The sequence below is a fragment of the Zea mays genome, chromosome 1 (assembly GCF_902167145.1).
Source record: "Zea mays cultivar B73 chromosome 1, Zm-B73-REFERENCE-NAM-5.0, whole genome shotgun sequence".
Classification (NCBI taxonomy): domain Eukaryota; kingdom Viridiplantae; phylum Streptophyta; class Magnoliopsida; order Poales; family Poaceae; genus Zea; species Zea mays.
The window spans coordinates 260,218,657-260,232,600 of NC_050096.1; the positions used below are offsets into that span (position 1 = coordinate 260,218,657).

The following is a 13,944-nucleotide window of genomic DNA, read 5'->3' on the forward strand; positions in this document are numbered from 1 at the left end:
AGTTTTCCGAAAGCTCAAAAGGCTAGCTGTTTATTTTAGCTTCAGACTTTTAGCACCGAGAAGCTAGCGAAAAGCTTAAACAAACAAGACCCGGCTCCTGATGACTTTATTAATGCATCTGTTTTGAATACCTGTTTTGAATACCCTGCTAATTGTAAGAAAGGACTGTTCAGCTTAGGATTTGTTTCTGAGGGATGACCCCCTCAGATACAAATATACTAAGTTGTACAGTTCTTTTTTACAATTAGTAGTAAACGAACAGGGTATTCGAGAATTGGCTTGGAATCTACTACGATACAAAGGAACGCAATAAAGAAGAGCATAGCATCCAACCATTGCATTTCAAGCACAGCAAAGCATATGTATTCGAAATTTCTTTTGCATCAAGTGACAGCATTCCACAAGGTTGGCCAAGCTAAAGACCACATACCTTCATGTCTGCACTGTGAAATTTTATAATTGAAAAGGGAAACAGTTTTTTTTCCTGCAATGGACAGTATAGCTAAATCCTTATGCCTCTTCTCGACACAGAAGTTCGGCTTTTCGTATGTATAACCTGAACCAAAAGTTCTCCAAAAAAAATATGTATACCCATATCCAAGCCGAGGTAAAAAAAAACCAGCTTCAGCATGGAAAAGACCCCGTCATCTTGATATGATCAAGGGTGCTTCTCAAGCCGTACCGCTCAATGGCTCGCATGCCTGCTCGAAACCCATCTCCATAAGCGACAGAAGAATCTGTTTCAATTTGGTACTTGAAGAACTCCCCGAGTCTTTTTTCAAATTCCGTCTTTGCGCCCTTTTTCGATGATGAAGATGTTGAAGATGACGATGACGCATCTGAGGTGGTTGACATGCTACCAGAACCTGATGTGATTTCTGACTCAAGCCAAAGATGAGCTAGAACCTGACAGATGCCTTCTTCAACCTCTGGACTCAGGGTTCGGTATCCTACCCAAAAAAAGTATTAAGATAGTAAATACTGCTGTTGTGCAAACATAGAATGGTATCGAAGAATGAAGAGGATGCTGCAAACGTAGATAAACAGGCACAACCAGAATACCTTTAAGTCGGAGGTAAGCATGCATCATCTCATGAGCCAGAATCGAGCCAGTTAGCAGCCTGCATGCAGTTAAATAAATTAAAATTAGAACATGAATGCATTCTCATGGATTGGCAGTAGAATCAACGTTCATCAAAGGGAAACTACATCAATTGTAATTAGTTTGTTAAATAATGAGAGAGAAAATCACCTTGGCAGCCCGTACAGTATAAGAATTGCAGTCACTTCACACCGTCTAATGAGTTTGTATGGTCCTGTGACCATATCTATGATTCTGTTGCCTGGTCCAATTGGTCCTTTCAATATCTAGACAATACCATTATGTTATTTATGTTTAATCGTAATTGGCTTTGAAGCTCACAAATTCAGTAGACCAATTAAGCAAAACAAGGAAATGTTTTAAGATCATACAGTTCTGACAATCTGCTCCTCAGATAGGCAGAGGCCTCTTGTTTCAGGAAGGTGGTGCACCTAATCGACGAGAGTACATTAGATATATGTTATATATACCACATAATAAAGGAAAGGGTGTCACTTACAGATTTCTCTGCTTCCATGGCTTCATTTAAAGCTTGTCGCTCAACCAAAAGCAAGGGAACTTGTTGCTCTACTTTCATGTTCATACCCTCATAAAATTCTTGAATATCAATGTACAGTGGCTGGCATTCATTGGTCTCCATAATAGCAGTATGCAGACACTCCAAGCAGAGTCTCCGGCCATCATCTAATGTTATGTATTGACTGTCCTTTGGCTAGGGTTGACAACAAAACAATAAAAGAAGGAAATGTCATTGGAAAGCCAAAATCAGGAAGATGTGTGCTATAGGCGGCACAAGATAATACAATTCATCAAATTCGCAGGTAAATTTCTGAAATGAGACACACAAATGCAGCTGCTGGAGTATTTGAAATAGCATTTGGGATCCACATTTTATTTTTTATGAATCCATCAATAATATATATATATATATATATATATATATATATATATATATTATTGTATGTAAACATAACACTAACCTCCATTCGTTCACAACTGCAGCACCTAGGTGTACCATCATTTTCATGGGAAGGACAATACTTCTGCATCCAAAAAGGATGGGCCCGGTATTCAATGAGGCCATTTTTATCTGTGGGAATCTGGTTACCAAAATTCCATCAGAAATAAGAATAACCAAATGGATAATCAAGATTATTTACTACTAAATTTTCAAGCTCATCTATCAAATCAAAGTGAAGAGTGCTTACAAAGCTACTGCAAACATCACATTTAGGATGGAAACGCTCCTTGTAGCAGGGCCTGTGGTAGGCATGGTTTTCATGAACAGCAAACTTACAAAGAGAAAGGCTGGTGTTAATTATCTTGTGAAGCTGAAGAATGTTAGGTCAGGAATGTTCAATTGTATACCTCATACTCTGATATTGGTCTATCACAAGCATAACACCTGAAGCACTCGGGATGCCAAACAGAGTCCATACAACTGAGAAACCGACCGCGGCCAATTGGACTTCTGCATCCAGCACAAACCCTACAGAAGGCAGTGGTGCAACCAGATACACAAAAATTATAGACCAGAAAAAGCTTAATCAGAGAGAATGAGAGAAAATCAGATGATAAAATTCTCCGTCACACTAGAACAAGGCTCAGATAATCAGACAAATTGATCCATGTTGCATATCCAGTGAAGTAATACTATAGTATTAGATGTAGACAATCTGAGCCATATTATACTTCTGTATCTAGCCTTCTTTGAATACTAGCTCATTCTATAATATATATCAGCGAAAGGGCATCTAGCTGAGTTGGTTAGGTGGTTTGAGTTGCACTCCTCAGGTCTTGTGTTCGACTTCCCGTGGGAGCGAATTTCAGGCCGTGGTTAAAAAAATCCACTCGTCTGTCCCACGCCAAAAGCACAGGTCTAAGGCCCGGCCCCGGTCGCGGTCGTTCTCACATGGCTACAGTGCCGCTGTGTATGGGTGGGGCAGGGATTCGGGGGTTTTCTCGACCTGTGTGAGAAAGTCTTCTTCTTAATACAATGCCCGAGAGGCTGTCTTACCCCCCACAAGTTGAGTTTTTTATAATATATATCACACTTGGGTAGCCTTTGGAATATATGAGTTTGCAGTCGTATCCTGTTTCCAGAACAAATGGTGCTTCTAGAAACTCAAAGTGTAGCCGTAGAACCCAAACTCAGTTGTTGTTTTTTGTTGTGTGTAAGAAACCAAAAAGCTAATGCTATGGATCCAAGTCTTAACACGTCTGATTATCAGAAGTATCTTTGTTGGGGATTTGACCTCGCACAAACAGTCCCCGATGGTTCGGTACTTCGGTCAGAACTAATAGTAGCTTTGTTAATGCTTGTTTTTAGAAGTATCTTTGTCTGGAGAAATGAAGGGAGAAAGCTAAGACAGTCAGACCATTTCGCTTGAGTGCGAAGACAGAGAGTGCACAACGTCACCCAGTTCACTTCGCTGCAGTTCGGAAGATGTAGTCACTTGTTCGCTTCTAGGTGAAGTCAAAGCGGATGGAAGCAGTGTGACTTATCTTCAAAACGTGAAGCCTCGTCGCTGATGCTCCCTACCCGAAGGTCACTTGTGACATATAAAACACCGAATCAAAGATGTAATGACTACTATGCCCTTGAGTATAAGAAGGGTTGTAAATGGTAGCTTAGGGGTATTCTAGACTTTCTATTAAGAACAGCGAAGGCAGCATCCCCAATAAGTACCTCATAACATGTGTTCAATAATTACTTAATTGAACTCAGTTTGTGTCCCGATGATTGTGTGAGTGGTCTTACTCAACAATCTTCGAAAATGCCACTCACCCCAAGTCCCCTATAAATGCTTATTAGTACTTTTGAAAGGTAGATAACAAAAAAATTTGTAATAATTCGATTGTAGTATTTGCAAGGTGGCAGAAGCAATTAGTGAAGCAACATAATGCATCATTACGAGAAATACCTCAAGCCACTTGTGCGGAAAATATTTGAGGGCAAGATGCTTGCTGGAGTACTTTCTGAGTTAACATCTTCAACTGGAATGTGCTGACGAGGAGGTCCATCATTCATACTTTCTTGCAGAGCCCGTGCAAGCTGTTCGTCTTCAGCTAGGTTATGACCAATATCTGGTTCATTATTATAAGACAAAGCATTAAAGTTCATGGTTCTGACTAGCAGTACTCATTTGTTAGACAAGAACTGTTATTTACAATTCTTTGGTAAGTATTAAAGAATCAAATTTAATATTACAGGAACACCCTGTCTAATAAAGTTGTGCTATGTTTGGCCCTGAACTTGAGAACTCCATATTTAGTCCCTGAATTTGCATATGCGGTCAAGGCATGCATAAGCATTATTTAGTTGGCAATAAGAGATGAAATGAAATTTTGGTTGCTTATTTGACTTTGCAGTCATAACGTGAAATTAATGAACAATTATCTGAATGAATATTCGAAGAGGACCATCATTCATACTTTCTTGCAGAGCCTGTGCAATCTGTTCATCTTCATCTAAATGATGCCCGGTATCTGGTTAATAATTAAAATAAAAAAATGACAAAGCATTAGAATTCATAGTTCTAACTAACCATGCTTATATGAATATGCTTTTCCTCAAACACCTTATATGCATAAACTAATATTTCAATCTAAAACCAGTTGTTTTGGTATTTCTACTAATTACTAGTGTCGTAGCAAAGACACCAGGGTACTAAGAATACCAGATAAACAATAACTAGAAGAGCAGGGAGCGAGTCCTAACACCGTAGAGTATGTCTGTGAGGTCATGGCATTAAGAGTCTAATACATGAATTTTCATAGAAGTTAAGGCCACAGTGAGTGCAATACCCTACGTTCTCTTGCTGATCATGTATTGATGTGTGTAGATGATACAAAAAGAGTACAAACTCTAGCACCAGGAGACTCCAAGACCACCTACAAGATGAGAGTATTGTGGAAAGCCAGACCGACTCTAATTGTAGTTATCTTGACCGGATCGAATTGATCATACTTGGTTGATGTTTGGTGAAGACTAAAGTCTGAATAGAACCTGAGTGGAACCGAATGGGGATCCCCTTAAATGCTGCTCTACATCATCCTTTTATAGTCCATGGGAGTGGTTAGGTTACATGTATGCACTACTAGCAGGCCCTACCTGTCATTGGGTTGACTGCCCCCGTCCTGTCTCAACCTTGTAATCGTACAACATACGTAGGGCATGCGCCAATGTAATGATACTTGTTGAAGTGACCTTCTGGGCCCAGCCTAGAGTGGGGACAGGTGCTTTATGGTGTTAAGTATGATTCCTTGTACTTTTAATTACATGAAAGTATCGTCGTACTGCCTTGTCATGGCCATAGGGATTTCCTATTCCCAGTCAGTTGGTTATGATTGTCTGATCAGATATGGTCTTAAATGCACGAGCACCCTTGCGCAGTGGCATCGGGTACACCTGCTCCCCTTAGAGCGTGTTAGGGCGAAGGCGTGACCGTAATGTCATGTATTACATTTAATGTGATACACGGGCCTAGTTGCAGTCATCCCTTCCTGAAGTGATTGCCATACTTGCCAGATAACCCTCGTCTACAGACACCGCGGTCCAAGGCACCTGGCACAATGTAACTAGTGGCCAACTTGACCCTTAGTATTTTATTGTTTTTACAGCACACTCTGCATGCACACGTGTGGCTACATGACCGGTGTATGTACTGTGCAGTGGTCTCAAGTGCCCTGCAGCGTAAGTTGTGTGCCGGTACACTAAGTCAGACCCGTAATGTTGCTAATCGCATATTTAATGTGTTGTACCAGAGACTTATACATTAAGCTATCGCTAAGGAATAGTCTTCAGACCTTTAGATTTGAGGTCCATCTCCAAAGGTCGTATTGTCCCCAATGGGTCTGACACATCCTTCTATCATGAGATAGGATCAGACTTTGCCAATCTAAGTCCTCAACTCCTCTGGGGACCCCTAAGCCTCGAAGGACTCAAGTCCCGTCCGTCCTCGGAGTATGAGGTCGGGAACTTTAGGGGTCCCGGGGCCTTTGAAGAGCCCAGAGCGGCCAAGTGCTACAAGAGCTCAGGGTTTGGTCTGCCCCGAGGACTCATTATTACTCTAGGGCAAGGGGTCCTAGAGACCTACACCATCAGGTGTTGCAGGACGCGAGGGGCCTCGAGAGCTTATACTGATAGGCGTCGTGGGGCGTGAGGGGCCTCAGGAACCTATATCGACAGGTGCCCCAGGGGCTTATATGGATATGTGCTTCGAGACATAAGGGAGATGAAAACGGTCGGAAACGGTATTTTTTCAGTAATCAGTTTTTTAGTCGTTTTTCTTTGATTGTGAATAAATAGGATATGAATATACAATACAAATTTGTATTCTTGTTTTTAACATCCATCTTGTTAAGATTCATAAAAGATAAACCTCAAATTCATCCTATATTTTCTCAAATAATAGATATAAACTTCGGTATGGATTCGGAAATAAATTCGGTAATTTTTCCAACTTTTTGTGTTGTAGGGAGCAAATAATACATAAAACAATGTATGTAATATTTTATTCATATTTATACTAATGTGCTTGATAACATAAGAAAAGATCAACATCAAATTTTATACATATCTATTTTAAAATATTAAATTTGTCCTAACAGTTCGGATTACCACTTTCATCCCCGAGTTGTGGACATATGTCGACAGGTGTCTCGGGGCGTGAAGGGCCTCGAGGGCTTTATACAGATAAGTGTCCTAGGGCGCGAGGGGCCCGAGGACTTATAACGACAGGTGTCCCAAGGCGTGAAGGACCCCAGGAACTTATACTCGCAAGCGCCTCAGAGTGTGTGATGTCATGACTTAGGGCACGTTTGGATTGCAGCCTCCTAGGTAGATGCCTGCCAGGCATTCCATCATAGCCCTCAGGCGTCCAAAATCAATGGCCTGGGACACTGTCTGGGCCAGGCAGGTCCGTTGAGGACGGAACCAAACAGTCCCTTAGTCTCATGGGTGCCCTGAGGCACAGGGGCCTAGGGACAAGATCAAGGATCAAGGATCAACTTCAGTTAACTAGACGCTGACAACTAGAGAAGAAACTTAATACCTATAGAAAAAACTGTAAAAAATGAGTTGTTTTGTTTTTAGTCTTGAACATGAGGATTCCATATGTAGTACCTGAACTTGTATATGTGGCCAAGGCAAGCAGGCCCTATTTAATCAGAAAATAGTGATGACATGCTATTTCAGGTTGCTATGTTTTTTTCTCAAATATTCAGGTTGCTCATTTGACTTTGCAGAAAGCATGTGAAATTAATGAAGGGCTAGCCTTATGAATTTGAATGGAACTATGATACCTTATAAAGTGTTTTACTAGTTTTGAAGTAGTATCGCTTCACAGAGGATATCATCAAACATTACCATTATTAGAGCACAGTGCTTTGGCATCAACGGTTGCTAAGTTAGGACAGGTTTCAGAACTGTTCCCTCTAACTTATAACAGTTTAGCAAATCTCAAAGTTTCGTCTCAAGTTAAAAGACAACTAAACCACACAAGTTTAGAAATTAGATATGCAATCTATTTATAGAAATAGCCAAAACATTCAAAGATGGGGCAGAGCACTACAAACCAATGGTCTTTCCCTTCCTTTGATCTTCCTCTGATAAGGATAATGCAATAGCATGATCCATGTCTTCGTCCTCATTGCCATGCACACCCTACATTAAATTTTAATTATACAGTAAAAAAGCAGGGAACGGTTAAGTATGCAAAAAGCACATCCAGTGCTACTCCTTTCCTCTCCGACTGAGGAACATGCAACCTGTTGTGAGTCCTGATATACATTAAAAAATACTGTGGATCCTCATTAGTCAAGCACAGATTGGTAAGTTGTTCACTACTTATATTTTTCCAGGCAGGCATGCCAACAATATACTTTAATAAAAATTATTTATTAGAAATAGGGAAGGACCCATTTCAAATTAAGTAAACAAATACGGCAAGTGCACTAAGCAACTCATAGTATATAATATTGGGGGCACATTTCAGTGCACTATGATTCTTTTCTTCATTTTTTATATTAGGTTCTACTTAAATTAACTAATTTGCACCAGTAAAGATAAAGATTAAGAGGATAAGCTGCAACTGAGCAGTACATATGATTTAGTGTGCTGAGCTGAATAGCCTTCATGGGAGTTCCCGTTGTAGTGTCCTCTTGAAACTCTATTTACTGGACCTTTAAATATTTTACTCAACCAACCCATGTTTATAGTTTTGGAGAGGGACAATATCCTTCTTCCTGCGCTGCAAAACAAGATGCATTGAGAACCATATTTGGAGAAAATGAGTGCATATGAGTTCTTCACACTTAAAGAAGGCAATTGAGGGTCTGTCTATATAAAACACTAGTATTTCTTATGTAGTAGTTGACCCTTAAATGTTAGTGCTACATCAAATAAAAATCACTCTCCACTATTAGTTCCTACCCTGTTCCAAACACACATGGCACCTTCACTATCAGCTCTTTGCTTGCTTCTCCCTTATGTCCCATGTGGCCTTGAAACTGGAATCAATATGAGAGAAATCTAAAAACATTCACCGCTTAGAAATATAAGCACATCCAGCAAAACAGGCATTGAGCTTTGCTGAATGTATGATGTGAGGCACTAGTGACACATGCTAAGCAAAAGATGAAGGTGGAAGAATCTTCAAGCACATTAACAAGCTAGAAATTCCATGTGGTCTCTAAAAATTTCATTGATTGATGTATAGCAGCTCTGTTTTTCTTACTACTTTTGCAATGCATGTTGCCATATTCCAATAGCAAGCACAGACCTCAGGGGTGAAGGTGAAGGCTCATGAATTTTCGATGATCAAGCACATCCATAGGTTATAAATTAATCCATATGCCTTAAAAATTATATTCTGCAATTGCGTAGCGATTCTATCTCCATATTACTCTTCTAATGTAGATTCCCACAGTAAGCATCAATGCAGACTGTTGGAAACACCATCATGTTTCTAGCATTAATCAGTCCTAAAATTTTGTCAATACTTAAACAATTTACAGAGTGCTCTTTGCTTTGAAAGTGAATATTATCAACTATGTAGAAAAGTGCCACTCTCGCTAGTGCACTCTACATTACTTTTAGTGGTGCGATAAAAAAACAAATAGGCTGGTGTGCCACCACAATGATGAAATATTGATGGTTCTGTATGCACGGCATTCAGAATGCAAAATGCACACAAGTAACCCCAAAGGACAGCCAGACCAATGGAAAGATAACTGAAGATTTCGCAGTTGCATTTGAACAACAGTAAGATAGGCGAGTGGCTTGTTATGTAAGTTACAATGAAGAGACCAGCAATTGATCACCTACACAGATATGCATGCCGCGTCTGGAGTCCTTAAATCAAAAGTATCCAAATTCAACAAAATGGCTTAACATGTCTCTTAGATTTACTACACATGAAATTGTCCTTTGAGAACCTCACAAACCAAAACTATATATGCAGCCCTGTATCTATAAATGTTTTTTCAAACTCTGTGGAAATCACTGGTCACCAAACAGTAGAGTCCAAATTTCGGTAACCAGTACTAAAAGAAGCAGCAGAGAGAATGCAAGTGCGCCTTCAAAAGAGAAAGAGACTACAAAATAAATTGAAACAGGTCACGACGTCATTATCTTATCCTTACCTCAGAAAGCTTTGGGAGAATAGGGACGATTTTGAATTCAGAGAAAAACATATACAATTTCCATGAAGCAGGAATCAAGAGTTCAGGACAACACGCCTAGTTCCTTGACCCCAGCACCGAAGGGTACAGAATTTTGACTGGAAGAACAGCAGGGACCGCGTGGAGCTCACTGGGGAGTAGGGACAAACCCCACCTTATGTCCCCAATCAGGAAATCACTACACTTCCAGCTCCTGCACCAGAACAGGAAGAAACCATTATGGCAGCTCCAGTCCCCACAAAGCATCAGGGTACAGAGCCCACGGTTCAGCAACCACAAAAAGACGTTAGCTACCAAACTAACTTGAGTACCGGTGAAAATAGTGAAGTAATAATACAGGAACAAACCAAGAAGACCACTGTAATTCAAGTAAAAGAAGAAGAGCAAGAGACTGACCAATTCGGAGCCTACGGATTCAGCAGAGATTCCCTGCTGCTCGCTCTCGGGAATTCGGTTTCCCTTTTTGAAAGATCCAGCAAACAATATTGGTTTCCTTGCAGCAGAAAGGCCGGCCGGAGATAGACGAAACGGGAGGCGACAGAAAAGAAGCGAGACGAAACGGGGAGAAATGATGGAGAGAAAAAAGAAGCGATCAAAGCGTGATATGGACGGGAAGCGGAGGTGCAGGTGCAGCAAAGAAATAGGGTGGGAGCCCGAGTCCAGGAGGGAGAAACGGAGAGAGAAAAAACAACGAGCTGAGGTTGACATCTCTGTCCCAACCCCACTCTCACTCGCCCACCGCCCGCCCGCGTCGTTGTCGCGGCGACGTCGACACCCCTACGCGCGGGGCCGGTGGGAGGGGGAGGGTAGAGGAGGCCCACGTGGGGCTGAGGCTGGCGAGGAGGCGCGGCGACGTCTGGCGCACGCATTCCGTCGAGCGCCCTGCCTGCGCGCGCAGGAAATTCTCTGGCAGTTGGGCTCGGACCTTGGAGCTGGAGGGGTGACTGAGGAGAGGCGGGAGTGGGGTGAGACCGTGAGAGGTCGCTACCGAAGTCAATGGGCAATGGCAGTGCTGGCCAGGCTGTTTTTGTATCAAAGCCCTTTCTGTTTATGATTTTATAAATTTAGTATTTAGTATGATCAGTTGCCTGCCTAGTATTTTATTTGGCATTGATGCAAATTTCTATATATGCTCTCGCACAGGGGTAGACCTACTTTTTTCCATAAAATCATGAGCAAAATAGACGATGAATTTAGATCTGCATGTTTCGGGAAAAATAACACTAAAGGCTGGTTTAGTGACAAAATAATTGGAGAAAATCCATAGAAAATGAAATGAATACCAAGAGATTTCCTCCCATGAATCCATCTAATTCCCTTATCATCAAATCAGCTCTAAATTAAAGTTGTTGCAGACATGTTACACATGATAAAAACAGGGGCTATATTATGGACCAAGATGAATGTTCAATTGATGATTTGATATACTAGCATGCATAAGTAAAGCAATAACTACATTTAATATTATTTGTTTTTAATTGGTATCTAGAAATCTCTCTTGTAGTTTTGATCTCACGAAGGTGTGTCTAGCTATCTTAGGGGCCAAAGATAAATGTTTTCTAAGTGGCATTTAAGTAGTCTACATGCTTCAAGGGGTTATCTTATACACCTTAGCATCACTTGGTAGCATTGTTTCTTACATAATTTCAAAATCCAACACATGCAAGTTGTAATTCATAATTCCTAGCACACATGTAGAGGGAACAAATACTATCAAAGTTAACTTATGAAACTTGTCTAAATATTCACAGGTAGCTAAAACTCTTAGACACGTTAATCAAATTCAAACCAAGTTAGTAACTCTTGTATGAAATACTATCTTGGAATTCAAATTATAGTTCCTACCTTTGTATGGTTGTCGTCAATTATTGAAAAGAGAAAGAATGAAACTCCATGTGAAACTAGTGGTCTAACCTCTACTCTAGGTGGTGTAGATGAGCTAGGCTAAAGTCCACATCTAAGATTGAGCAAGAATGGCAACTACGAAATGATGGTTATATCCAAAAGAAGAATCAAGGGTTCAACATGAAAAGAGGAAGGATAAAAGAAAAATGCAAGGGGTCAAGACAAAGGTATAGTTATGATAGATTGTCATAAGAGGAAAGCTTAATTAGACAACTCAGACACCTAAGTGTCACTGGATTATATAGAATGTTCAAAGGTGCAGTAAATTATATAAAATGTTCAAAGGTGCAATAAATTATAGTCCATTTGTGTTTAGTTTCTGTGCTAGGAAAATGTTGTTGATCCGGTCCCAGTTTTGAACCCAATTTGGTCACAGTGACAAGCAGCGATACAGCAGGTTGTCAGGAGCCCAACCGTCAGCGTCCGGCTTTAGTACCACCTCGCTAGCGGGAGGGGGTCGTGGTGAGCTTATAAGCGAGATTTCCCATCCTCTCACGGCCTGGGTTTTGAGAGCGAGTGCAGGGGCTCGCTTGTGTTAGCCCACGAGCGCCGAAAAACGTCCAAAGGTGTAGCATTGAGTGGGTTAGACCGGGAAGGTCGCTGACAATTGGTATCGGAGCTCAGGCAATCGTCATACCGCCCGAAAAGGGGATGGGATGTCAGGAGCGCAACCGTCAGCGTCCGGCTTTAGTACCACCTCACTAGCTAGAGGGGGCCGTGATGAGCTTATAAGCGAGATTTTCCCTCCTCTCACAGCCCGGATTTTAAAAGCGAGTGCAGGAGTGTTACTTGCAAAAGAAAAAGGGTTACGGTTGACGCACTGGTACGCCAAAAGAGAGCAGTTCTGCACCGGTTTTTAGCTTGGACTGGACACTGGAGGCAGTAAACGCGTTGCGCTCAATTAATTATTAAGTCAATCACTATTGCTTACGTAATGCTTAATTACTGTCTCCTCTTCTTTTGTTACTAGGTAAGTGCCCGTGCGTTGCAACGGAAATATATAATATTACAATAACTTATGTATAAATGTGTTATACTGTTATAAGAAAAGATTTCATAATCCATTTGTGATCCTAACCATGCATAATTTTTATTATTTTAATCTAGCTATCAAACAAACAACACATTAAAAGAATCAGTAATAGCTATCAAACTGGATAGTCACTTGAGTTCACAGATATTTGAGATAGCTACTTCTTAATACCTAAATACACAATTGAGAGTACATAAATATCTTGCATCAGTCACTTGCTATTTGTTTCATGTCAATATCCTTATAGCAATTCATTTCCACAATCCAAACCCGTCTAGAATTCTTCAGGCTGGGAAATTGTAGCTTGCCACAGAACAAGGAGTTAGCTTCAATAAGCTTCTTCGGCTCAACAAGCATTATTGGTCTTGCACACCATACTTAGAAATCACTCGTTGAGCAAGCCTGAAACAGCTAAAATCCATGACAACAATGACAACAGATCGATGCATATAAAAAGACAAGGCTATCCAGTCAGCTTTTTACCTAAAGTTCTCTAATGTCAAAAGTTGTGTGATCTCCTTAAACGACTGATAGGAAAGCAAAGAAACCCCAGGTCAGAAAGGCACTATTTTAAACTTCCAATAGTCGTAAATCTTTGTATTTATAAGAAAGAAAAGAATGTCCGAAGTACAAGCCTCCCTGTAAAGGGAGGATCAGACCCACCAAATAATAAAATTACATCTGTGCTAATAAACAAAAAAACGCAAAACCTAGCCACACAGTACACCTAAAAATAATCTAGAGGACTCCAAAACAAACAAACACATACTATTGATTCCAGAATTTCACCATTTGAAAAACAAATAAATAAAGGTTAACCTTACAGTATAAAATAAACTTCTGTCTTGCGAGGAACAGTAGATTTCTTCCATGAAACAAATGCAAGTACAAAAGATCATTGACTTTGAATTGCATGTGACTAAAACAAATGCAAGTACAAAATAGACATCACCATAGTTATTTTGCATCACGAGCATATATTCTCAGCAGAAAAATGACTAATCTGTGTGACACAGTTATTTCATGGTTCTAAAATCTTACCAAATGAAATTTACAAATAATTGTGGGAGACAAGGCTCTCTGTTGTTGTCGTGTCAACTATGTATTCCATCTTCACAAACCATGGTTTGAAACTACATGAACTAAAAGTTCTTACCACAAAATCACATTCAGCAAAGAGGTTCGGATCATGCTCGTTAATCAATATGTATGTACATGA

The 13,944-nt window shown here is 40.5% G+C and overlaps 1 protein-coding gene across 7 annotated transcripts; it reads right to left on the reverse strand.

The window, feature by feature from the left end:
* Positions 1-316: 316 nt before the first annotated feature.
* Positions 317-13,006, reverse strand: LOC103643720 (protein DA1-related 1). 7 transcript variants are annotated; one of them, XM_008666890.4, is made up of 15 exons: positions 10,184-13,006; positions 9,749-9,980; positions 8,538-8,614; positions 8,208-8,355; positions 7,682-7,769; positions 4,538-4,591; positions 4,027-4,189; positions 2,471-2,591; positions 2,311-2,394; positions 2,083-2,202; positions 1,602-1,814; positions 1,474-1,533; positions 1,253-1,368; positions 1,063-1,121; positions 317-950 (listed from the first exon to the last, which is right to left on the reverse strand). In XM_008666890.4, exons 2-15 carry the CDS (start codon positions 9,797-9,799, stop codon positions 625-627), a joined length of 1,680 nt encoding a protein of 559 aa, XP_008665112.1. In that variant the 5' UTR covers positions 9,800-9,980; positions 10,184-13,006; the 3' UTR covers positions 317-624. The 7 variants fall into 7 exon arrangements, with proteins under 7 accessions (XP_008665112.1, XP_035820207.1, XP_020402426.1 ...); XM_035964314.1 differs by having other exon boundaries at positions 336-950; positions 8,208-8,350; XM_020546837.3 differs by lacking the exon at positions 4,538-4,591 and having other exon boundaries at positions 336-950.
* Between the last annotated feature and the right edge of the window lie 938 nt (positions 13,007-13,944).

Coding starts and splice junctions, on each gene's coding strand:
- LOC103643720 (XM_008666890.4), bottom strand. CDS start 9,799: ATGTTTTTCTCTGAATTCAAAATCGTCCCTATTCTCCCAAAGCTTTCT. Junction 4,190..4,537: donor TGCACAGGCTCTGCAAGAAA/GTATGAATGATG, acceptor ATAATGAACCAG/ATATTGGTCATAACCTAGCT. Junction 2,592..4,026: donor TTCCGCACAAGTGGCTTGAG/GTATTTCTCGTA, acceptor TGCCTTCTGTAG/GGTTTGTGCTGGATGCAGAA.